The sequence below is a fragment of the Crocuta crocuta genome, unplaced genomic scaffold (assembly GCF_008692635.1).
Source record: "Crocuta crocuta isolate KB4526 unplaced genomic scaffold, BGI_CrCroc_1.0 scaffold194, whole genome shotgun sequence".
NCBI classification, from domain to species: Eukaryota; Metazoa; Chordata; class Mammalia; order Carnivora; family Hyaenidae; genus Crocuta; species Crocuta crocuta.
Genome location: NW_027530084.1, coordinates 273,341 through 299,988, shown reverse-complemented (window position 1 = coordinate 299,988; position 26,648 = coordinate 273,341). Strand labels below are relative to the sequence as shown.

The window sequence follows — 26,648 nt, the reverse complement described above, 5'->3', positions numbered from 1 at the left end:
AAGTAAATATATTGGACTGTGAGTCTTATTTCTGTAATACCCCAGTGTTCAAAATATGCTTCTAAACCAGAAGTGGATAAGTGCAGAATAGAGTTCCAGGCTGGACTATTAGGGTCAAACACAACTGTTCCTTATAAATAACTCTAATGGTGTACTGGCTTGATTGTTTCCAGCAATTTCACTGTACAGAAGTAAACCATACTTTATACACAGAGAATGTATTACTTGAAAATCCTCCAAATAGGAAGAAAAGTTTAGAAAGCTGTCAAATGTTTCCAAATGAAAAGATCTATTTTTGGCCCTCTTCCACACCCTTAAAGTTGGAATTTGACAAAAAAAAAATCCATGGGTACAGTTTACAAACTTTGACAAACTATTAAATTAAAACCATTTTCTTTGGGGGAGATGAGAGGAAGTACCTTTAAAACCTGTTATACAAAATTCCAGCTGCCTTTTTATAAAAGTACGTTCCTTAGATTCAAATCATAAAATTAAGGTGCAAGAGGTTAACAAAAATGAACTGAAGAGCTTTATTGACATCACAGTACATTCAAGAATAATTTTAAGAACATTACAGCTGAAAGAGAATGGCATGTTTATAGTCTTATTAAGCACTATTTTTTTGAAAAACATGTAATACAAAGAAATCCTATTAAGTAACTTGGAGCAGCATTTGGAANGCCTCTATAATGAGACAAGCCCTTAAAACTCATGGAATTTTTTAAACATCATGGCATTCTTGCCACATCATTCCTCAGCGTTTACGACGGGGAGGGGTTGTTGATCTGAAAAAAAAAGGGAAAAGACAAATTTAAAAATAAAAATGTATTTTAAACTAAAGAATCTGCAATTTTTAAATAAATATTATTATATAGGATTTCTAAAATTACTTAAGACTATGATCATTTATCAAGTACCAAACTGAGTTTATTAAAGAGAGAGAGAGAAAGGACACTTTCAACTTTGAATAAATTCAGTCAATTTTTTTTAAAAATCAGACAAAATACTTTAAAAAGTATACTACCTTGATCGGGACTTAGACTTGTGTTTGCGGCTTGCCTTCTTACCAGACCTTTGAGATTTCTCCATGGATCGCGATCGACTATGTTTAGGCTTCTTAGCCTTCTTTTCTTTGCTACTTCCTGGAGATTCAGAACTGCTCCTTCCACTAGAATCAGAGCCTGAATGTTTTTTACTATCTTTGGTAGTACTTTTCTTACTATCCTGTCTAGAATCATGTCTAATGATTTTAACAGATATAGAACCACTCCTAGAGAATGTTCTTTCACTTTCTCGCTTCCTTTTTAACCTATCATCCTGACTACTGAACTTAAAATCCTTTTCTTCCCTTTTTTGTTTCTCTTTTCTTTTATCTTGTTCACGTTCCCTTTCTTTGTCTTTCTTTTTCCTATCTTTATCTATACTTCGGCTCCTCTCCTTTTTTCTCTCTTGTTCTTTAGCCTCACCTTTATGCTTATGACTGCTCCCACTAAGATTTCCACGTTGATCATCAATTTTACGCCTATCTCGACTCCTACTGCGACTGGACCGATTGGTTCGCCTATCCCTTGAGCGACTTCTACTTCTACGTCTTTCTCGAGAAGGACTCCGATTTCTTCGTCTTTCTCTTTCAATGCTATTTCTATTAGATCTCCTCCTATCTCTAATCTTTACTCGAGCCCTATTGCTCTCTATTTTAATTCTGCGAGAGTAACTTCTACTTCTACTCCGTCTAGCTTTAATTGTTGGAGATCTACTCCTACTATGTCTCTTTTTCCTTTTAGGAGAAGAAGATCGAGAAGAAGTGCGACTACTACCTGAGCTAGAACTGTATGAAGAGCTAGAGACAGTACTACTAGTACTACTAGTTCTGCTATTGCTACTGGAACTACCACTACTGGAACTTCCTGATCTACTCCTTCCCTGTTTCTCTTTTTCTTTATGCTCTTTTTTTGGTTCTAAAACTGACGTAGTTTCATTTGGAGTTCTTTTCTTTTCATTAACCACATCACCGTCTGCTTCTCTCGCTTCTAGTAGTGATAAACTATTTTGCTCTTTATGGATAAATTCATTCATCTCTTTTGTAACCCTTTCTGTTTGTTGTTTTTCTTCTGAAACAGAAAAAGAAAAAATACTATGAGAAGTCAAATTATAACAAAAAACTCTCACACTACCAAATTTCAAACTATCAAATGATAACAGTAGAACAGCATTATTTAACAAGAACAGAATACAAGCCACGTAAGTAATTCAAAATTTTCTAGTGGTTACATTAAAAAAATAACAACATGGGCGCCTGGGTGGCTCAGTCAGTTAAATGTCTGACTTCAGCTCAAGTCATGATCACACGGTTCGTGGGTTCGAGCCCCGCATTGGGTTCTATGCTGACAGCTAGCTCAGAGCCTGGAGCTTGCTTCAGATTCTTTGTGTCCTTCTCTCTGCCCTTCCCCTGGCTCATGCTCTGTCTCTCTCTGTCTCAAAAATAAATAAGCTATTAAAAAAAAAAAAAAAAAACAGATGAACTTAATTTCAATAGTTTATTGAAGTAGCTATCTATGCTCCTGGACAATACAACAAAAGAGTGCCAAAGCATAAAGGTACATGTGAAGCAATAAGAAAAGATTTCACTTTTGTCTCAAAAGACAACTTAAAGGTAGGTAATTGATAGGAAATTTTCGACAGCTAATAACTCTTAATAATTTCCTTGTCCAAGTATGATTTTTCCAAAAAATTCAAAATACTCTTCAGTATTCCTAACATCATTATGTAAACTATAAAAAACTATAGTCATATTTAGTATTTTACATTTAAAAACTTCTATAAAGGGGTGCCTGAGGGGCTCAGTAAGTTGAGCTTTTGTCTTCAGCTCAGGTCTTGATCTCACAGCTCATGGGTTTGAGCCCCGTGTTGGGCTCTGTGCTGACAGCTCAGAGCCTGAAACCAGCTTCAGAGTCTGTGTCTCCCTCTCTCTGTGCTTCTCCCCTGCTTGCACTCTCTGTCTCTCAACAATAAATAAATGTTTAAAATTTTTTTTCTATAAAAAGTCCTCTTTCTATTTCCTTAAATATGCTAGCTACACATTAAATATCCTAACTACAAATTACTTTTCAATAATTTTACAAATACATTTCTGCCATTTCAAAAGTCTTCTTTTTCATTTTGGTAACTTTGTAAAGAAAAAAATACATTAAATAGCTTAACTTACCGCTACTGAAATTAATGTCTTAACAAAACAAAACAAAGTTTACCTTTTATAAACTACATATTTTGAATACCACAATTAATTTTAAGTTTCATAAAAACTGCAAATAAGTCAAAAATCTTAGTTTTATTATTTATATTCTAACCTCAATTCTATTCTCAATATTGTTAGGTTGGTTAAAAAACAAAAAGAAATACAAATAAAACTGGACAAACATTAAGTGAGTATAAAAGATATACCTTCCATCTGTTTATCATGCAACAGCTGCTGTTCTTTTTCTTTTCTCCAAAAAGCTTCCTGTTTTTGCCGGATTCGGTGCCGTAACTCCTCATCATCAGTGTCAGATGACTCAGAGCCTCTGTCACTCCTCTCATCTTCACTGTCTCCTGATCCATAACCACCCAGTCCACCTGTGTGCATAAAGCCCAGTCTATCATATGGAAAAATTATTCTAGACACCAAAAAAATTTTAAGGTCTGAGAAGAAAGCTAATTTTTTTCATTGCCTTTTCTTGGAAGAATATGCTTATTCGGGGTGGGGAGGAGTATAAATTCCAATTCTTAAGGGAGTTCATAGAACCCTCACGAAAATTGACAGCATCTCATTCTTTCTGAAATATTTATATTTCTCACCATAAAGGAACCATGATAATGGTCTTGTTTTACTGTCCATACTAACCAACAAAATAATTTAACAGGGCAATAAAGCCTCACTAAAGCCTAATTAATTCAACTACCAATGATCCTGAAAATATTTCTAAAATTAATTCTTTCATTGCTCAAAGCTAAGAAACCCCTTGTAGTAGCAAGGTATTTTTTCCTTAAAAAAATTGGAATACTGTAATTCTCACTGGTACAGAAATGGTAATATGCTAAAACTACTCCCCACCCTGAAGAGATCTAAATAGTTAATTAATCATAACAAAACCACATGGGCATTTGGTTCTACCCATTTTTGTTGATCCCCACAAAGATTAATCTGAAATGATGTGGAAAAGGCAAGATCAAGCTTTTATATACTTGAGAATATATCATGCAAAGAGCAAATTACGAACACATCATTACTATTACACTATTATAAGAGAAACTCCTCTATGTTAAAACTCGACTTGCTACAACACAATCTAAATAAAGGTCCCTTGTTAACAGCATTAGTGGATAAGTTCTTCCCTAAAGCATGTATGCAATCATTTTGAAAGTGAGCTTAAATATAATCAGGGCTAAATTATTAACAATTACAACTCGCCCCAATAAACTATGAATTAGTCACCACATTTATAATAATCCCTATGAATGCTTTAGTCAAAACAATAGGCAAACCTTTAGGGACCAATATAACCCTAAGACCTAGGTTTTATAAACTGAGTAGGAATAGTACAGTTTCAAAACAGAACATGTAGAGAGTCAAGGTAAGTGTGATTTTCCCTTTAAGGCCCTCTCACAAAAAAGGAAAACACTTACCGAGTCCAGTGAGGGAAGCCAGTGCACTGGACTGTGCCAGCTGTTTTGCAGGAGCTTTGTATCACATCAACAACAGGAACAACATGTTAACACAAATAGCCACGATTTCATAGTCATGAGAGTCTATGGTATTGTTAAATCTACTACTATTGCTGCTTTTTGGGGAGAGAAGAAACATTAAAAACATAACATTCATTTTAAACCAGTAGCATGTCTGGCCTTGAAAATTCTAATTCTGAGGTGAGCTGAAATTGGTTTATAATGACGAAGAATACTGACCACTACATCAGTATTTCTATTTTTGAGGGATGGTCCATAATTTAAATTTTCCTTTCATTATCTTTTTTAAGTGTTACTAAAAATATGGGGGGTGGGGATGAGTGAATCTCTTGTTTCTATAAGAATTTTAAGTGGTAAACTGTGAAAACTGAAGGGTCATAATTCATTAGTGAAACTAAACTATACTAGAAGTTATACACCAATACCATGGTATGTATAAAAAAAAAATAGGTGAAATAAATTGAACATCAAGAATTTTCCACTATACATTTTATAGAAAAACAGCATAATTGCTAATTTGTGCTCAGGCAAGTTGATTAAAAGGAAAAACACTTCTATAGTTTTTAATATGGTTATCTACAAATCTAACCTTTCTTAAGAGTGTTAAAACATGCAAGAAGAAAATATTCAAATATCTGCTAGAATTCATCAAGGACAACCAAAAAAAGTCCAAGATTGCCGCCAAAACCAAAATACTCCCAGAAAAACAAAACCAAGAACACCCACAATATACCTTTCGTTGCTTTCCGGTGTGCATCTTTGGCTACATAATAAATTTCCTCATCTGTGACATCCAGTAGAATTTCAGTCAGAAGCATTTTTGTCAGCAACATCTACAGAAAAATATTTTATATGCTCATATATTATTTATATATATTGTTTCTAATTTAATTATTATAGTTATTAATACTGTTTGACATTTTTTAAAAAAATTAACAGGCAAAGCCATTTTATAAAACATTTTTAAATAACATCATTCTAAGGAAATGAGTATCTTGAAAATTATTCTAAAATATAAAAACTTTAAAAATGTCAAAATCGTGAAATAAAAAATATGAATTTATCTGTACAGCAGAGAGATTGATTTCTATGTCTAGAAGACAAAATATTTTTAAAAGGCCCTTATTAATAAAAATTTCCATAGATGTTTTAAATTGAAAGGAGATGACCTCATTTAATAATAATATTAGTAAGCAGCACAGCACTAGTTAAATTACTTAGGAACTTAACGTTAAGCCTCAGCTCAAGGTGAAATTTAAGGGGAAAAAAAAGAAAAAGCAGCTATTCCACTCTGTTAGAACAAGTCCTTTTTTTCTTAACTACTGTAATACAGACTACAAATGACTTGAAATAAAAGCTGGATTCTAGCACTAGTTTGGTTACCAGCAACTGTTTGAAATGTACACCATTAGTTCTTCAGCCTCTGTGGGCTCCAGATTACTCATCTGCTAATGAAAGTACACATTCCAAAGATCACTGGTCTTTCAACAGAAGAAATGCAACATATTATATTCCCAATCTCAGAAAATGACAATACACATTATAGATATTTAAGCCTTTAAGTCTTGCAATGAAGAAATAGGTTTAGCTGTGTTCAATTCAGTGCTTCCTAAACTTATTTTTCTATGAAGTCTTTTAATGTTTCTAAGTATTCAAAAAACATACTTTAGAAAATAAATGCTCTCTTGAGTCTCATATAGTGAAGCACTGTTTTTTTTAAAACATTAGTGTTAGGAAATATGCTTAATAACTGCTGCATAAGCAGTGATATCTTATTATAAACTGCAGACATTATTGTCCAGCATCTCTATAATTAATATACATTTTGTAATTGTTTCATGAATTCAGTTTAAATGCTTAAGACAGCCAACTCATAGTTTAAAAATTCTAAACAAAATAAAATTTTGTAACATAATGTTCTATGCCAATTATATCTCAATAAAAAATATTTTTTTAACCGTGTACATGGTTAAGAAATTAACATTCTACCATTTGATACTCCTTCTCTTCTTCAGTCATCTCTGGCTCACTTTGCTCTTCTTGAGGAACTGGAGATGGACTTCTGGTGACTTTTCCACTACTTGCAGCCTCAACATTTTCAGTGTCTTCATCTTCCTCATCACTATCCTAAAAGAAGTAATACTATGGGTAGCCGAAATTCATGCTTATAATATAAAATCATTATCTTACACATTCTATTTTAAACATAAATTAAAGTCTATGAGGGGCGCCTGCGTGGCTCAGTCAGTTGTGCGTCCGACTTCGGCTCAGGTCATGATCTCACAATTCGTGGGTTTGAGCCCCACATCGGGCTCTGTGCTGACAGTTAGCTCAAAGCCTGGGACCTGTTTCGGATTCTGTATCTCCCTCTCTCTCTCGGCCCTCCCCAGCTCACAATGTCTCTCTCTCAAAAATAAATAAAACATTAAAAAAAAAAAGTCTATGAAACAAGACATATAAAAATAAAATTTCTCTCTAAATTACACTACAAATTTGTACTATAGATTTAGTAGTATAAAGTGTTACCTGAAAGGAAATGTAAGATTATAAGATAGCTTATGAACATAAATTATTTTGCAAATTTTTAAAAAGTTTATTTACTTTTGGGAGTAAGAGAGAGCCGAGAGATAGGGGCAGAGAGAGGGGGAGAGGGAGAGGGAAAGGGAAAGGAAAGAAGGGGAGAGGGTGAGAGAGAATAAATGAATGAATCTCAAGCAGGCTCCACACCACTAGTGCACAGCCCAATGTGGTGCTCAATCCCACAACCGTGAGATCATGACCCGAGCCAGAATAAAAAATCAGATGAGTAACTGACTGAGTCACCCAGGCGCCCCTCAGTTTCTTTTTTTCCTTAGTCAATTTGGTCTTAGTTTATAAATAGCCAAAAATAATATCATACCAAGAATGACTCAATTAACATCCATTATCTATCATGGTCCTGAAATGAGTAGCTTGTAGAACTTTATTAAATAGACCACATTTATATTATTCAGTGTTACTTTATATAGCTATAAATTTAAGCTGTTTACCTAAAATCATGTCACTTTAAGTCAGTTTCCAGATCTTAGCTGGCCTTGAAACTTAGTAAAATGTGGTGTTTTTTTGCTACAAAATGGATAGATAAAAAAGGAGATCTACTTCAGATGGAGGACATGCCAGCAGTTCATCTGTTTCTGGCTATAGGTTTTCAGTATACAAATAGCACACCTTAAAAAGGGGCTTCTCCTTTAAGCAAAGAAGTATCCTAGAGTTACCCTTAAAAATCCTACTAAGTAAAAGATAAGGCGATCATTGAAACACTACTATGGAAGACTATTTGAACCAAGGGAAAATACATGTAACACAAGCTCAAAGGCATTTGGGAGAAGAGGGAAGATAATCTCCACTTTTTTTGACACTTAAATCTATCAAATCTGGAAATCCACTATTTCATGTTAAAAGTTAAAAATTACATTAAAAAAGGCATAAACTATTATGGCAGTCTTTTGGTTCTTCAGAATACCCACAACAAAAACACAACTTTGATTTTTTTTTTTAAGGTTTATTTCTTTTTGAGAGACAGAGACAGACTGAACATGAGTGGGGGAGGGGCAGAGAGAGAGGGAGACACAGAATCCGAACCAGGCTCCAGGCTGCAAGCTGTCAGCAGAGCCCAACGTGGGGATGAACTCACAAACTGTGAGATCATCACCTGAGCCAAAGTTGGATGCTCAACCGACTGAACCACCCAGACACCCCCAAAAACACATCTTTGGCATGGTTATTTTGTGAAATACTAAAAGTAACTTACAACATTTATGAACTTTAAGCTAAACCAATTTCGGCTTGAATCTAGTTACCCTGCTGTCCCCTTGATATTTATTTCGGAAGCATAAAATGGCCTTGGGAAACGGACCTATTTCCAGAGTTGCAGTGCTGTGGCGATAGTGTCAGCTGAAAGCACATTATTACTAAATAAAAAAAATTCCTAAGCCACTCACACCATCCAACTGATGGATCATCCAACTGATCCAAAAATTTAACTTTGTTACTTTCAGTGTTCATGTCAAAAACTATGCTCTCAGCTAAAAAAAAAAATAAAACAAAACAAAACAAAACAAAAAAAAACTATGCAAGTTATTACATCCTCTGGTATAAACATATATTTAAGTGTTCAAAAAAGGCAGATTTACTTCTTCTTTGCCATTTTTTTTTTTAATTTTTTTTATTTCTAGGAGAGAGAGAGATAGACAGCGTGAACAGGGGAGGGTCAGAGAGAGAGGGAGACACAGACGCTGAAACAGGCTCCAGGCTCTGAACTGGCAGTCAGCACACAGCCCGACGCGGGGCTCGAACCCACAAACCGCGAGATCATGACCTAAGCGAAAGTCGGACGCTTAACCGACTAAGCCACCCAGACGCCCCTCTTCTTTGCCATTTTAACTCAGTTTCGTTTTATAATCCACCACCAGGGAATCAGCTGCACTGCAACAAGAGAATACGGATTTGTTTCTCCAGGTAAGACCTATCTAGCATCCCAATGAGTAATTTATCTCTGGAAAGAAATGTTTTATAAACTCACCGCCCCCTTTTTCTCTTTACCCTCAATAACAACATATATAAAAACATAATCCTCAAAACATTTACTAAAAGTAATCTCAAGAATATTATAATACTTTTTTATAACTAAATTACTCATTACTTTATTTCAATAATTTTCACATTCAAACAACATGGGAGTTTCATGTCAAGTGACTCTTCACACTTACAAATTTACTTCTCTGAGGTAAACGAGGGCCATCTCCTCCATCAGCATCTTCTGTGGCCTTCTTTTCTTTTTTGGACAATTGTGAACGTTGTTGTTCCATTCTTTCTTTCTCCAACTTCTTCTGCTTTTCACGTTCCATTTTTTCAAGACCTTCTCGAATCCAAGCTGGAAGAGTCCTGCGTTTTACTGCATCTGTTTCACATGTAAAAAGTATTTATTAGTTAAGTAAAAATCATAAACAAACAAGTTCCTTATTCTTGAATTTCTAGCAACTTTGTGAGTAAATGAAATAAAAGAATTCTGGTGCCATCTGAGTGCCTATAACTGTCATTCTTTAGTAAGACAGTGGTAAAGCAACCCATTAGCCATTATGCTTCCCTTAAGATCATTTTTATGAGAAGCAGTGAATACGGTCTTTCTTGTTTTTAAAGTAAGCTCCATACCCAGCGTGGGGCTTAAACTCACAACTGAGATCAAGAGTAGCTGTCTACAGCCATACCACCCTGAATGCACACGATCTCATCTGATCTCGGAAGCTAATCAGGGTCGGACCTGGTTAGTACTTGGATGGAAGAGTAGCATATTCTATCAAATGAGCCAGCCAGGCAACCCTGTGAACACTGTCTTAATGCTTATAACAAGCCAGAACACTATGAAAGCACAGTAAATGATCATCTCACTTAATTCTATTAAAAAAAAAAAAATCACTACTATTATTCAATCTTTTTTACAAATAAGAAACCTGAGGCTCAAAAAGATTAATGATGTGTTCAAAATTAAAAAGCCAGTAGTAGTGATGTGGGCTAATTCCAAGCCAAACTTTTATACTGCACTGCTTCCTAAAATATAAAAAAAAAAGAGTCCAACAAAAGCACAAATTCATTTTTCACACTGAGGATTCATCTGAATAACTATGATTCATGAGTTAAAAAAGAAGTTAGAATCTTCCTATAATGTCTACTTTGTGATAAAAATGAAAGACGTATTACATGTTCTGGTCTATTAACTGTTGGATTTGGATTTCTTGATTTAAAGTAGTGTAAGTGTCAATAGACCTATGTACTTATATTAAAAATTCAATTGGGGCTCAGTCGGTTAGGTGTCCGACATCGGCTCAGGTCATGATCTCACGGTTTGTGGGTTCGAGCCCCACATTGGGCTCTGTGCTGACAGCTAGCTCAGAGCCTAGAGGCTGCTTCAGATTCTGTATCTCCCTCTCTGACTCTCCCCTGCTCACGACATGTGTGTGTGTGTCTCTCTCTCTCAGAAATAAATAAAAACATTAAAAAAAAAATTTTTTTTTTAATTCAAATCTTCTAGGGCACCTGGATAGCTCATTCAGTAGAATGTGCGACTCTTGATCTCACGGGTTTGAGTTTAAGCCCCAGGCATCCGATTCCTGATTTCAGCTCAGATCATGATCTCATCTCGTGGTCGTGGGATCAAACCCCGTGTCAGGCTCCGGGCTGGGCATGGAGCCTGCTTAAGATTCTGTCTCTCCCTCTCCCAGGCTCATGTTCTCTTTTCTCTTTCTCAAAAAAAAAAAAAATCTATCTTCTGCCAAAGTATTTCTGGCAAGTAAAATAATCAAAGGAAAATTAATCTGACACTAGGAGTGGAAAGTGACCAGAGACAGAGAACTAAGAGGTTTTAAAAGGGGGAACTGTTCATATACTAGCATAATGTACCAAATTCCCAACATTGAAAATATCAAGATGCTATGGCTATGGTAAATTTATAATTCATCACAAAATCTAGAGTATCAGGTAAAGATTTATTTTTAAAAAAATTATTTAGAACTTTTCATATTTTAGACTATCATCTTTTTTGTAACTTTGAAAGTTATGACTATAAAATGATAGGGCTTTCAACTATCAATTCCTAACATATCAGAAGTGTCAGAACAAGTTAAGGAAACACGACATCCTTTTTACATGATCAAGGAATCATGCCAATTGTGGTTCACTAAACTTAAATAGCTACCAATTTGTGGAGGCTCCTGCTTCACAGGAAGTGCAATAGGTGACCGTTGCCGATCCCTGAATGATGATGGCCTTTCTCTCCGATTCTGGGGAGGTGCTGGAGGTCCTGGAGGTCCTGGTTGCCAATAAGGAGGATGAAATCCACCTTGCGGTGGACCAAAAGCAGCCCCATGCTGAAAGAGTATTGCAGTTTATTTTTCTTCACATTAATACAATATACTCTCTGGGACACACGTGTGTTATGAACTGGGACAGTAGAAATCCATGTGTGCAGCAAATCCAAGAATTCCATGGTTCTAATATCCACCGATATTTCTGTAGCCCCAAGAACTTAGGCTTACTTTTCTTAAGAAAGATAAAGACTTTCTGCCTATGTAAATGCAAAGTCATCTAAAATTCAGCTAATACACTATTTTAAAGAAATATAGAAAAAGATATATATATATATGACCTTTTTCATTCTGAATCCATTTATAAACTAATCCTTCCACTACCATGAAATCAAATGTCAATTTTTCTATAACTAGAAAATACAGGAATTTTTTCTTATCAATTCCAACTTATTTCTTATGAACTTCAGTTGTTTCTATAATCTTACAAGAAGTATTATCTATTTTAAACAAAATAAAAGTTATGGAATCATTAAATATTTTCTGCAATTTTGCTATATTCAGAGGCTTTTCTAATAAGCCCATTGCCAATAGAGCTCTTTATCTTGTTAGCACATGGGGGTTTATCAAGGTAATGGGGTATAAGGAGAAACTCCCTGCCACTACATTTTTTCAAAACCAAAACCAAACACACACTGTCATGTCTGTATACCAAGTACAGTATACGATAAGTGCGAGTATACAATAAGTATCTGAATATATATAAATGAGGATTATGGTCTCAAGGTGCATACTGTTTACATTTATGTTCATTATTAACACAATTAGTGAAATAATGTATGAGTATTTTCAAAAATTTAAATCATGATAGCTCAGTTTATAATGTAACAACTACAACCAGTTATTTCAAAATGACATCTATCACTATAACTTAAGGGTGGACCCTTGGCAGAGTGATTAGAGAAAATAAAGCCCCACATAACAATACTATTTCCCATAGAGTTCTATGTCCCTAGAAATGAATTAGATGCTACAAAGGAAATCATGTACAATTCCATTAACATGTCATGTCAGAATGGAAAAAAAATGACAACACTAGAAAAAGTCGTAACTCTATATAGCAGAAGGAACTGCATTTAGGAAGATGATCTATGTTCTCCATGTATTTTATTCATGTCTTATTCATGATCTATTATTGACAAATAATGTATTCAACTACTGTGCATTTTTTTTAACTTTATTCAACATTTAAATATACCATTTTGAAACTATAAATTAGAAAACAAAACATCATGTTGCTATTGCACTTACACATTTTTCATTTCATCCAAATTTTTCCCTAATGATCTTTTAAATAATTCTCCTAACCAATCAGAAACCAGAAATAAAAAAATCTTTTCTAATGATTTTAATACTCAAAAATTGAGACCTTTTCTGAGACATAATATACGCTTATCTGTACAGGACTGAAAAGTGAAACACAGATCTTAGGAACTCTTGATGAGACACTTCCAAAGAATGGATTACGTGCACATCTACAATATTAAAGCAACAAAATATCTTTCACCTGATAGTCAAACTGGTTCACTGGCCCCACTGCAAAATTATCGGGTGGTCCACCAAAGTTGTGATTGTTCTGGTTAAATATATGCCTGTTGTCAGGGGCAAATTCCCCACTGTCCTGACTGTTGCTGTCTTCAGAAGGAGGAACAATGTCCATTGGGCCAGGTGTTGGTGGCATCCATGGCTGGTCTGGAGGGGGGTGTGGGGGCTGCTGATGCATTCCCCATTCTATTTAGGATTTAGGCATAAAAACATTCAACAGGGGGTTATAACAACATCAACACAAAAGTTTAAGATCTCAAGAAAGATTTTTCAGCAAAGAAACAGATTTAAAAATTTATGACTTCCTGGGTCAAATTCCTCTTGCATCTTAAAAATAAGCAATTAATTAAACTAATAAATAATTCAAATGAACTAACTCCACTCTAATTCATATCCTAAACATATAAAAATAGAATGCCCCAAATTACTTTTAATAATGTAACAAAATCCAAAGCAATTTTTTGTTGAATTTTTCTATTTCTGTCTAGTAACAACACCATAAAAAATAACACCTTGAGGTTTTATATATAATATCTTTCTTCCATAAACACATTTATCCTCACAACATCCCTGTGAGGTAGGGAGAAATCAGGAATCTTTGCCAATTTCAGGAGGGGAAACTGAGGCACACAGAGGTCAATCATTTGCCCAGAGCACAAAGAAAGCCAGTAGAATGAAGCTGGAGAGTGGGAATGCCAGGGTGAGTCATTTATGAACTAGAACCTGGGAACCAAAATATTTTCAAATTTGGTGTAACTTCAAGAAAACTAGAAATAAATGACCTCAGAGTATCAAAGATTAGAATATTCATTATTCTTTTAAAAGTGATGTTAGAGGATTACTTCCTGAGTTTTTCATTCTTACACTGAGGAATAATAATAAGTATTAACAGGGAAAGGGAGATTAATTCTTCACCATCAGCATACTCAAATGTAAGATTCCTCTATAAGTATTTTTCAGTGACTATTAAAAATAGTAACACAAGACACGAAGACTGAATTAGCATCAAGAAATCTAAATCATACTGTGAAGTAAAAAAGCAAATGAACAAACAAAAAAAATAAAACAAAAACTTATGGAAGATCTTCACGATCTGAAGAAAAAAAAAGGAAAGATGAGTGGATGGTAGGGGCAGAGTATATTTAACAGATTAATTTGTCACTGAGTGACACAATATTTCTTTAATTAGAGGCTAGACATGTTTTGCTCTGCCAGTGCTGCTTCTGAAAAGGCCAGAGGTTGCAACAGAGAGACATAGAATGCTCTCTTCCCTAGATGCCAAGTGAGGTTTCCAGTGTTCCCAGCCCCTGTCAGCCTAGGAATGAAGAACCAAGAAAAGAATCAAACTGAGTGCCACAATGCTAGCAGATTGAGTACAGAATAATTTTAACCACAAAATTTCAAGGTCAAATCTAAATGAAACTGCCTATTCTTTAAGGAGCATTAATTTCAAGAAGTCATAAAACTAAACAAATTAAACAATTTATTTAATCCTCATTTTATTTTAAAAACAGTCCTAAAATCTGGATAACATGAAACAACAAACCTGGTTGCCACATTCTGTTAAAGTTTGAATCCCCTTGAAAATTCCCATGATTGTTTGGACCAGATTCCATTGTAGACATATCTTGTCCGTTTGGTATCATTCCTGGTGGTTGTTCTACCATACTTTGCTGCCCTGAAGCTTCTCTTTGGGCAATCCAAGCTTGAGCCAATGCAGCCCAGTCAATCTGGCCTAACATAATTGAACACAGCAGAAGTTAGCATTCAGAAAGTAAGAGCTAGAAGAATAGTGCCTCTATGTAAAACTAGCATCTCCGTTATTCCTTACTGGAGATTCTGAATACTGGATTGGTTATGGCTGAAAGGATGCTTAGAAAATAGTCTACATTCAGGCTACAAAATAATACAAGACTTTTGGAAAACAACTCCATAAAATCACTCTTAACTGACTTCTAATATTAACTCATAAGAAATTTATCCTCTGTACCTTAGTTTGCTGAGTCTTAGAAGTCTTTTCTCTTTATTTTTTTTAAACTACTATAAAAACAAGTGATCAAGCTCACTCATTTCTTCCTCAACAGATCTTATCCAGGCCCACAATGGATCCTGTAGACTCAGGATGAGTACAGCTATCTATGCCTGCTCATCCTCAGTCACCCTTCTTTGGCTACCACTCCCTTCTTTAGTCAAAATACATCTTAGCAACTCCTTAGCCATTCTTTACTCAAAACGTATTACCTCCCTATCTTAAAGGTCCTCTTCCTTCTCCATGTCTGTGCCTAACATTTTAAGTCTAATATTATTAATAAAGGAAACAAAGTAGAATAAGACACTTTTTCACATAACATCTTTAATCAGTGAAGATTAAATAGGTATTCTCATACATTTTGGTAGAACCATAGGCTGGCATAACCCATGTGGAGCTGAACTTGGGCAATGTGTATCCAAAACTTTTCAAATGTGCCAACAGTGATATAACAAACCTAGTTCTTAGATTTTCTTTCCTCAGAAAATAACTGGACAAGTAACAACACAATGGTATGCACAAAATTATGGTAATTATTTCAAAAAGTACAAAGCTACCATCAATCATCCAAAAGTGATTTACTAAATTATAGTAGAGTCCTATAACAGAATGCTATGTAGCTATGAAATAGAATCAGATTAACCTAATAAAGGCAGGGCAGTGGAAGAAGTCATATCAATGAAGCAAATCTGGCCATGAGTTAATAACTATTAAAGCTAAGTAATAAAAAAGGGCTCCCTTACTCTTTTCCATATCCATATATGCTTGAAATATTCCATAATAAAAAGAAAATTTTTAATGATATATATAGCATACTTTCAGTTGACTATGAGCTACATAGAATTAAAAGATTCAGAATGAACAACAGATGTATGCCTTACTTAAGCAAAACATTTAAGGAAGATTTTCCTCCTGCTTTAGAAAAATAAGAACTAAATCAGTTTTAAAAATGTAAAACCTTCATAAAGCTTTCCACTCTTTGAGGAAGTCTTCTAACGAGAAATCCATTCCTTAATATGTATGCAATGCAGTATTATTTATGAGAAAAGATTTATTTTGATCATAAAATGATCCAATAAACCAATCCCAATTCCATTTGCCTTACTTAATCCCATCACCTATCCCCACTCATCTCTATCTCCCCTTCCCCAACTTCCAAATTCAACTGATTTCCTTACTTGGATCCTGCTGGTGCTGGAATGACTGCATCCACTGTTGCTGGTTCAAGGGCCATTGCTGCCAAGGCTGTCCTCCTTGATCCCACATCCTGACTTTTAAAATATATTTGATTTTCTATCTTCAACAAAATAAAGTTTAAAAATGAAAATCAGAATTCTTTAATTTTAAAAGCTCACACATCAGAAATTATTATACGATGATACATTTATGTGACCAGAGCTCTAAACTTCTGGTCAATAGGTTACCAAAGGGAAGTGGAATTTTTAGACTGGCAAGCAAGAGTATAAAATTTAATCTTAATGGTGTCAGAGTTTGACGGCAAGCATACCTCTAATCAACTTAGCTCAACAAGGTGGGAAAAATATCTATTTTTTTCCCAATACAGAGCTTTGGAAATATTGGTATTTATTTTAAAGATTATAAGAGGGGCACTTGGGTGGCTTGGTCAGTTAAGTGTCCAACTCCTGGTTTCGGCTCAGGTCATGCTCTCACAGTTCATGGGTTCAAGCCCTGCATCGACTGCCGCACTGACAGGGCCGGCCTACTTAAGATTCTCTCTCCCTGTCTCTGCCCTTCCTCCAGAAACCCATACACTCTTTCTCTCAAAAAAAATAAATAAAACATAAAAATAAATAAATAAATAAAAATCCTAAGAAAGAAAGTGATTTAATCTCTCCCCAACCAAGACTCCCTAAAACGGGTAACCAAACAGCTCTAGCTGATGAAGGAAAGCTCTTCCTTATAATTAGAACAATTGATTCAGGAAATCTTAAAAGTTGATGGGAAGTCATAAATTCAAAGGTTGCTGAAATACCACTCCTACAGACTATTAGATGTCTCCTCATGATATACAATATTATGTCCCGAAATCACTATGAATATTTTCTCCAAAAATGTTTAACTGAGTCCAACTGAGCTTTGGATCTCATTCTAGTATAAAGAAACTAAAGGGAACAAAAGAATGATATAAACAGTATCAAAAGAAAGAATCAGACAAATCCAGAAAGTCAGATACGTCTACAAGAGGAGGTTTCTTAACATTTAAATAGCATGGAAAAGAAAGGGAGAGTGAATATGTGTTAATAACTATTAAAGCTAGATCATGGGTGGTTGGGGTGGGGGATCATCACACTAGTCTACTTTTCTCTAAACTATTTAAAAACTTTCATAATAAAAAGTTTAAAATTCTTACAAGTCTAACACAGATGTACGTTATCCAATACTGACATACAACTCTGTTTAAGAACAACTGATAATGCATGACAAACAGAGTATGTTTCTTCATTTTTGTACAGTAAGGGTTAGCATAGAGAAGGCATTGAATAAATTTTTACTAAATGAATTTTTCTAGACTGACCCTTTCCTCTATTCTAAAAACAAGACAAAAGCGAGTCTTAGCACTGCAGGATAAAAAAAAAAAAGAAAAAAGCCAGATAACAAGGAAGTAAGAGACACCCACTCAAATAGGACAACTGGCTGTTACAATTCAGTCTCTTAAAAGAGCTTGCAGCTCCAATCTTTGCAGCATTCACACAATGTTCTATAGTTCTATCATTGGCAGATCCTGACCTTTCAAGTGAAGAACACTGTAAATTAGGAAAGATGCATTCATTTGTTACCTTGATTTCCTTACAATCAAGTACATGAGACTTCTAGTCACAGGGATACTGTCTATAATAATAGCATTATTAGAATATGCTAACTAGCAACACACCTGAGGCCAACAACTGACTTGAGTATTAATTTCAAGCTGCATCTGCTTCTTTTTCTAATCTCTCTTCAAATTTTCTTTCCTCTCACCTTTTTCCCTCTCCTCTTTTTCAACTACACCTTTAAACACTTTAAAAGCTAAGTGACTTATTAGAACCCTTTACTTTAATTAAAAGGTAACAAATAAATAAAGAAGAAACCCCCAGAAGAAATACCAACTGCTATTTTGACTAACCTCAGTGGTTCACCTTCTGTTTAAAATTTAGGTTGATTCAGACTACAGCTTGGAGGCATAGCAGCAAGATTACTTATGCCCTGAGGGGAAAAAGAAACAGTGTATGTTTACTCTTAGATTATGAAAAGCTACTAGAATTAATAAACTTCTAGAGACGCAACATAAAAGTGTGATCATTTCCAAATTAATTTGGAGCTTTTTCTACCATTAACTTTATAATGAGAAACTATGTACCAGTTTAAAGTTAAGGGAATTAGGTACATCACAAATGACAAAGCAAAGCTCTTTAACATTTTTTTCCCCTTTCAAACGTCTTTTTATTTACTTGAACAATTCATTAGTACAAAATAATGTCAAACAATTTAAGGATTGTCCTGTATGCTGAGAAAAAAGGAACACCAAACATGTGAAAAGATCCCATCCACCTGACATCAACTTAAATGGTACAAATAAGCAATAAAATGCATTAAGTTTTTCTATAGAATTCTAAGTTTGAAAATTAACACCAGCAAGGTGAAAACAGTTTGTCCCTCAAATGTTTTCATTTTATTTCCATCAGATCAACAGCTTTTTAAAGTTGATAAAAAGACAAATCTATTCATCTTTTTATCTTCCATAAGGTATAGGACAGGATGGTTTCTTGCACACAGGAGTCTCTAAATACCAACTGAAAAAATGAATAGTCTCTAGCTCCTTCTATTTACTCTAGCTCCTAATACAACAAAGCTGTTGTAAGCATGGCCTGCTGTGTTTTCCAAAGCTCTAAATGGTATATCAAAACTCAATGCATAGATTTTTCCGTCATAGGTTATAAACTCGTACAACGTAGGCATCATAACTAGCTCTATATACCGCCTACCAGAGTTGCAACTAGATGTGCTCTTAAACCACTTTCATGATGAAAATGATATGTACTGACTCCCTACCATCATTTCCAATACATAGAACTACTTCTCTAGAAATCATTCCAAGTTTCTTTCACTTAATCATGTTTAATGGTTGTCATGAACAATTTTTTCAGTTCTCTTTTTAAGTTTTCTAAACATCACTTGTAACCTGGACTTCAGAGCACACCTAAACCACTCACCAGCTATATGAACAGCAAATTAACCAGTCTCTCATTCTTGGTTTTCACATCTGTAAAATGGAGGACATAATAAGCATCTACCTCATAGAGTTATTGTGAGGATTAAATGAGAAACACATGAAAACTCAGCAAGGGTTCCTGGTTGCTCAGTTGGCGAAGGGTCTGACTTTGGCTCAGGTTATGATCTTGAGGTTCACAGGTCTTAGACCCACATCAGACTGTGCTGACAACCTCCTTTGGATTCTGTGTCTCTCCCTCTTCTGCCCCGCCCTGCCTCTCTCTCTCTCTCAAAAATAAATAAACATTAAAGAAAACTCAGCAAAAGAGTCTTCAAAAGGCAGAGCTTAGTATCACCATCAAGACTTTCTCAGTTATCTCAGTATCATTTAAAAAAAAAATTTTTAATGTTTTATTTCTGAGAGATAGAGAGCGAGCGAGTGTGAGGAAGGGAGGGTCAGAGAGAGTGGGAGACACAGAATCCGAAGCAGGCTCCAGGCTCTGAGATGCCAGCAGAGAGCCCAATATGGGGCTCGAACCCATGAACCGTGAGTGAGATCATGACCTGAGCCGAAGTCGGAGGCCTAACTAACTGAGCCACCCAGGTGCCCCTCTCAGTATCATTTCTGATAGCACTTCTCAAGTTTACAACTGGGCTCGAGGAGAGGGGCAGGCAATGGGGTTGTAATCAAGCCAAGCCATTTCTACTCAACTCTTCTTTCTCTTTGAAAATAACCTGAGATACCCTTGGGGGGAAAAAATAATCTTCTTGTTCCTACCTCTCACAATATTGATTGAAGCTGTAAAAAAGAAAAGAAAGTTCAAAAGTTTTCCCACGCACAAAAGTTTTTATTTGCATATTTTCAGGAGTTTGATTTGTATTACTTGTAGCCATTTCTGTTTGTTAAAACCAGCCACTTCTACTTTTACTATGTGTTCCAAAGATTCTCCCTGTCCCCCAAGTTTTTATGGAAGCTACTATTCAAATCCAGTGTTTGATACACTTAGGCTAAGAAAAACAGAGATGTGAAATTATGAGAAACAGAGCAGAATAAAAATACAACAAAGAAGGTGACTGTAATTACGTCAAGGAATTAAGAAGTTAGGAGGTATTTATTAAATGCTTCAATGAGAGCTGCAGTTGAGAAACTTGGCTACAAAGGATGAGTGTTGAAAGATGGAGTAAAACACCAAACAGACTTGATGGAAGACAATTTAGCATCACTGTATTTTATCAAAATACTAGCAATTCCACAACTTAAACCATGGATGAGTATACTCACCATGTAACTCAAAAACCTGCAGCATGTTTTTAACAGTGAACATTTGCTTTTACTGCCACTCAAAGGGCAATGGGTGAAATGGAAGTGAACCATACAGTGGATTGCTATTCAGCCATTACAGTGAGTAAAACTGACTTTTCTATGCTGACACATAATGATACACAAATTGTATTAAGCAATGAAATAAATTATGTGATACAGCATGAATAATGATGCCACTTGAGGTTTTTTCTTATTAGAATGCAATTTAGTATAGCAAATCCCTAAATTACAAAAATTTAAAAACTGGTAGGCTCTGGGAAGTAAAAACAGATCAGGGAATTTTGATTGTTTTATATCTTTGTTCTTTGAATTACTTTACCATAATGTGTATTTTTAAAAATAAATGTATAGATTTTTAAAAGATAGAAAAAAAAAAAATCAACAGAAGCTGATCAGCACAGTCCATAATGACAGATATAGGCAATAAACATGTAACAGAACTGTGAGACTTTGGGCAAATTACCTAACCTCTGTCTCATTTTCTTATGAAGGATTTGGAGTAAATTTCTATAATCTAGTCCAAAAAGGGTTTCTTTCTCTGGTCATTAGAATAAAATTAAGAGTTATGCTAAATTTTGTAAAGGCACAGATTTTAAGAAAACACTTAGTATACCCAAATACCTAGTATAAACTTTTAGATATTTTCAGCATCTGGCACAATGCTTGACAAAGGGTTTCATTGATTATTTGATTAAAGAACAAGATTATAAGTGATTTGATGGCAAGGATTTAGAAACCCCACACTTTCTTCATCTTCACCATAAAATCTTTACTAACTACTAAACATAACAAATGCAAAATCTGGAAAAGAAAGAATATGAAGGCACATATGGCAATAATAAAAGATGTCCTACAATTTCAGCATGGTTCAATGAGGTAACACTGCCTCATCCCATTAAAAATGACATTTACACATTGGTTTAATAATGATTTGGAAAATACTGGTAACTGTAAAAGATGAGTGATAAGTACACTAGAGTTCACTATTCTCTACTTTTGCATTGTTTGAAGATTTCCATGATGATAAGCTAAAGAAAATGAGGTGTACATGTTATAGAGACTTAAACTGAATTTTAATTTTTTTTTTCATGACTTGAACAAGATCCTTTTGACGGCAGAGTCTTATAATTACATGAATTCTCCACAGTGCTTTGTCCATATTAAGTAGTGAAATTATTTTACTCATTCACTGAAGTTTATTATCAACTAAATATACTAACATTCAATGATGAAAAGAACATTCTAATACTGCTACTCTGATTTCATAACATCAAAAACCAATTCCAATGTATTTGTCCTTCCTTTAGCCTTAATTTTAAAGATGCTTAGGCTCAACTTCTCAAGTTTGGAAAATATGATTATAGATCAGCCAGGGTGCAAGCCTTTCCCTTCATGGGACAAAATTAACTGCTATTTCCTTGACAACAACTGGGATTTAGGGAAACCATAAAGATCAATAACAATGGTTTGCCATCAGAGCATCCAAGTTATCACATATGACTGGAAAAATCTAGTTTATGACTATGACCAGTGTTATGGATTGAATTGTGCCCCCTCAGAAAGATTTTGTTTTAGTCCTATCCCCACTCCCATAACCAATGAATGTGACCTTATTTGGAAATAGGGTCTCTGCAGATTTATTCAAGATGTGAGGTCATACTGGATTAATGTAGGTCCTAATCCAAAGACTGGTGTTTTTATTAGACACACACACACACACACACACACACACACACACGGATAGCACCATGTGGCCACAGAAGCAGGGACTGAGGTGATGTGTCTACAGCCAAGGAAAGCCAAGGATTGCTGGGAACCACCAGAAGCTAGGAAGAGGCTAGGAAGGATCTTCCCCTAAAGCAGGGTTGGAGGGTTGAGGGTGAAGCAAGCAAGCATGGCCCTGCAGAAACCTTTATTTTAGACTTCTAGCCCAGAGAACTGTGAAAGAATAAATTTCCATTGTTTTAGGCCACTCAGTCCGTGGTAATTTATTACAGTATGCCTAAGAAACTAACACAACCTGAAATAATCATCACTTATCTTTTCCATTTCTTAGATGACTCTATATTAGAACATCCATTGCTCTGAGATTCTAAAAATTGCTTGTTTTAAATGAAACGACAATCGTTAATATTTGCAAAAGTCCTCTCATAGACTAACAGATGAATGAGAATGAAAGCGGTAGTATTTATTTTAAAGCACTGAAGCATCAATTGCAAAATCAGAGAGATACGGAAGCATGCCTATCCTTTAAAGCAAATGGTAAAAGGTTTCTCATATCACACACAAAGTTTAGAAGCCACAAAATTCAACAGTCATCTTCTCCCCTGCCACTTCAGCACTACACCAGATGACTGACCTCAAAGCCAAAAAGAATTCATTTGTTCAATTCAGGTTAGGTGGAAATGGCCCTAGTAAAGGCTAACCTTGTAATCATTTGCCATGTAGTAAAAAAAAAATTTGCTACTTGATGGGACATGCATTTTAGGAGATATTGAAATGCTCTGCAGCTTGCAGATCAAAAGAGGCATTCAAAAAAATTGGAGTGTTGGATAGTTTGGTTATAGACACCAAAAAAAAAAAAAAAAGTGATAATTGAAAAGTAAACGTACAGAAAGGGAGAGAGTCCAAAGGAAACGACACCCCAAGCAGCAAGCAAGCACACATAACTTGGTTCTAATACCATTCTCCGATAAATCAGAAATCAGAATCAGAATCTTTAGAGAAATAACTTATTCTTAAGACTGGGGTAAAAAAAACACAAAAGGAGCCTGGAACATCTTATAGTGCCAAGAAGAAAATGCTAAGGAAAAAAAAAAAAGAATGGAGGCATGTCAGAGTAGATAATTAAAAGAGTTCCCAATGTTCAAAACTGGAACAATTTGAGCAACAAAATAAAGTAACATTGGATTTTGAGACAACTTATGACATACACATCTAGATGTTTGTACTGATATAAATATGATTAAATAGGGAGAGACAAATCTTCTATGCAGAAGAATTCCAACTAAATTATGTAGATACTACACCCTAAAGGAGTGAGAACATAGCTCTCTACTCCTCAACTACAGACTGTGCAAAAGGACTTCCTTCCAATGAGTACAGTATGGAAAGGAGGGAGTGATTAAGGGCGAGTAACTTTACAGTGGAGAAACTTGACAAACACCGCCTTAAGCAGGTGATCAAGGTCAATAATCAATGTGATAAATCACATTCATATTACATACCCTTGAAAGGATGTAATGAAAAAGGCATTGCTCCACTACAATCTTCCTCTCCAAATCCCTATCATCAGTCTTATGAGAAAAACATCAAATTCCAACCAGAGGGAACCCTATAATATGCCTGACCAGTAATCCTCAAAACCATCCAGGTTACGGGACCAGTTTGCTAGGGCTGCCATAACAAAGTACCATAGCCTGGGTAGCTTAAAGAACAGAAATTTATTTCCTCATTATCCCGGACGCCAAAAGTCCAAGATCAAAATGTCAGCAGTGTTGATTTATTTCGAAGGCCTCTCTCTATGGTTTATAGTTGGCTGTCTTCTCTCTATGTCTTTATATGGTCTTCTCTCTGTGTCCTAACCTCTTCTTAAAAGAACACTAGTCATAATAGATTAGGGCCTGCCCTAACGACTTCACTTTACTTCTTTAAAGACCCTATCTCCACCAATGGCTATTTCTAAGGTACTGAGGCTAGGACTTCAACATACGAATTGTGGAGGGACACAATTCATCCTGTAACAGTCATCAAAGACTAACAAAGTCTGAGAAACTATCACAACCAAAAGAGGGCTAAGGACACATGACAAGTAAATGTCACACAGTATCCTAAATGGAATCGCAGGCCAGAAAAAAACATTAGGTTAAACTTAGGAAATACAAATAAACTAGACTCTAGCTAATAATAGTGTGTCAATATTGGTCCATTAAGTCTAATAAACGGATCACACTGACGTATATTAATACTAAACTGTATAAGGCGGGAGTGTTTTTATAGGAACTCAGTACTATCTGCTCATTTTTTCTGTAAATCAAAAACTTTAAAAAAATAAAATCTATTAACAAATTTTTTAAAAACATGGTTTCATGAACATCTTCAAAAAACCGATTTACTGTTACTATACCTACAGCCCCACAACAGTCCTACAGGTGAATCTTTAGTGCTCAACTTTGTTCTTATTTTTGCTTTGCTGCACCCAAATCACACATTCCAAGTTTATTTTGCTCTTCTATAAATTAGCCACCAACGACCAAACTCTCGAGTGCCCATGATGTTCAGATGACAATAATAACCACCACAAGACAATACAACTGAAATGCTGGATACTACTCTTTCCCTCTTGAAGCTTATCACACAAAGCCCATCGCTGTATAAAAATCAAGAAAAATACAAACCAGGGAACCTAATTGGAGTGAACAGGACGCATTTGCCCTGGCTGCGCCTGCGTAGTCGGAACTGCACAGCGCAAAAGGTCCAGGTCCGGGCCCCAGCCGCCTCCCGCCCCCTTGCACCCCCCTCCCCATAAGGGGGCTCCCACTGCGCACGCGCAGTGCTTAACGGCCGGTCAGGAGTCCAACAATTACTCCCTTCTCATCCGAGAGAAAACTCTTAGAGTTAGAGGAAGGAGTCGTGAGCATTCTCTTTAATAACAACGTTTCCTCTTCACTGAGAGCACCGGTCTGACTCACCAAATCCGGCGGACACCGCCGCTTTAAGGAGATGAGGTTCCAGCGGTCGCGCCAAGCGGCGTACGCAGCCTACGTGTTTAAGTTATACTACCTTCACCAAGGAAACCAAGAAGGCTATGATGGCCTGGCAAGTCCCCACGCCTAATTGTTCTCCACCACTTACCCACTCTGGTTCCGGAACCCCGTTGTCGCCACAGTTCCTGTAATACCTCTGCAAACCTTTCGATGCTTCTACTTCTTCACGAACAAGACAAGATGGCGCCCGATTGGTTGCACCCGGAAGTGAATAATAATAACATCCGCTTGTCATCTGAAGCCATATTGTCCCCCATCCTGGTCTTTGAGCACGTGACTATACCCGGTTAATTTGTCTTGGTGCCATTTTTGTTTTGGGCAAAACCGCCGTGATTTAATAGTCGAGATCGCGCAAGTGTCTGAATATTCCTGTAGGTTACCTCTTAATTGAGCCATGCTCAACTCACTTTCATCTTTACAATGGGCTGAAAGCCAGAAGCTTAAGTGTTCAGCACAGAACGCCCTCAAATTTTTTTTTTTTTTTTTTTTACACTTTAGCAACGGATCCTCTTTCAAGGGGCATTTTGTTCCCCCAGGAACGTTTTCGCTTCGGAAAAGGGAGGCTGAATTCGCTGCGCTACTTTAAGACTACGGCGGGGCGTCAGGGTCAAACTGAACCAGCTACGGCGTGTTGCTCGGTACGGCCAGAGCGGCGCTTCAGGCTCGCCAGACTCTGGTCGGAAGTGCTGGAGTCCTCCAGGCTTCGGTGTTAAAGAGCGTCTCTGAGGGCTCCGCCTCAGACGGGACGTTAGTGAAGTGCCCAGTGTGGATGGTAGCGATCGCGGAGACCTTAACTGAACCCGCGGCGGTTGCTCTCTTTGTTAACCTCAAAACTTCGCGCCCCCTTCTGGCGACACTTGCTGAGCTGTACGTCTTCCAGCTAGTCCTGCTATTTTGTTCTTTACCCGTGACCCTTAGGGAAAAGTGGGGCTATCCGTTTCTGTCCTGTTGGTCATTTCTCTGGACTACAAGATGGCTTCCCGAAAGAACTTAGGCAGTGCCTTTCCTCGAATAGAATACTTTGCACGGTGTTTTAGTATAAACGACGTTAAAGTATCAAAAGCATCAATTTCCAGGCCAGAAACTACAAATTACAAGAAAAAAGTATTACGAAGATACAGTATTTAATCTCTCAACTAAATCTGGAAAGTGCC

At 36.0% G+C, this 26,648-nt stretch overlaps 1 protein-coding gene across 7 annotated transcripts; it reads right to left on the bottom strand.

The window, feature by feature from the left end:
- Nucleotides 1-684: 684 nt before the first annotated feature.
- PNISR (PNN interacting serine and arginine rich protein) lies at nucleotides 685-25,671 on the bottom strand. Of its 7 annotated transcripts, none has more exons than XM_077764747.1 (13): nucleotides 25,583-25,671; nucleotides 18,320-18,399; nucleotides 16,374-16,492; nucleotides 14,713-14,901; nucleotides 13,129-13,352; nucleotides 11,453-11,624; nucleotides 9,471-9,661; nucleotides 6,712-6,849; nucleotides 5,456-5,555; nucleotides 4,663-4,716; nucleotides 3,442-3,612; nucleotides 1,025-2,111; nucleotides 685-785 (listed from the first exon to the last, which is right to left on the bottom strand). In XM_077764747.1, the coding sequence occupies exons 3-13, from the start codon at nucleotides 16,459-16,461 to the stop codon at nucleotides 755-757; spliced, it is 2,445 nt and encodes an 814-aa protein (XP_077620873.1). In that variant the 5' UTR covers nucleotides 16,462-16,492; nucleotides 18,320-18,399; nucleotides 25,583-25,671; the 3' UTR covers nucleotides 685-754. The 7 variants fall into 7 exon arrangements, with proteins under 7 accessions (XP_077620873.1, XP_077620874.1, XP_077620875.1 ...); XM_077764748.1 differs by having other exon boundaries at nucleotides 16,374-16,488; XM_077764749.1 differs by lacking the exon at nucleotides 25,583-25,671 and adding an exon at nucleotides 25,126-25,161.
- Nucleotides 25,672-26,648: the final 977 nt, after the last annotated feature.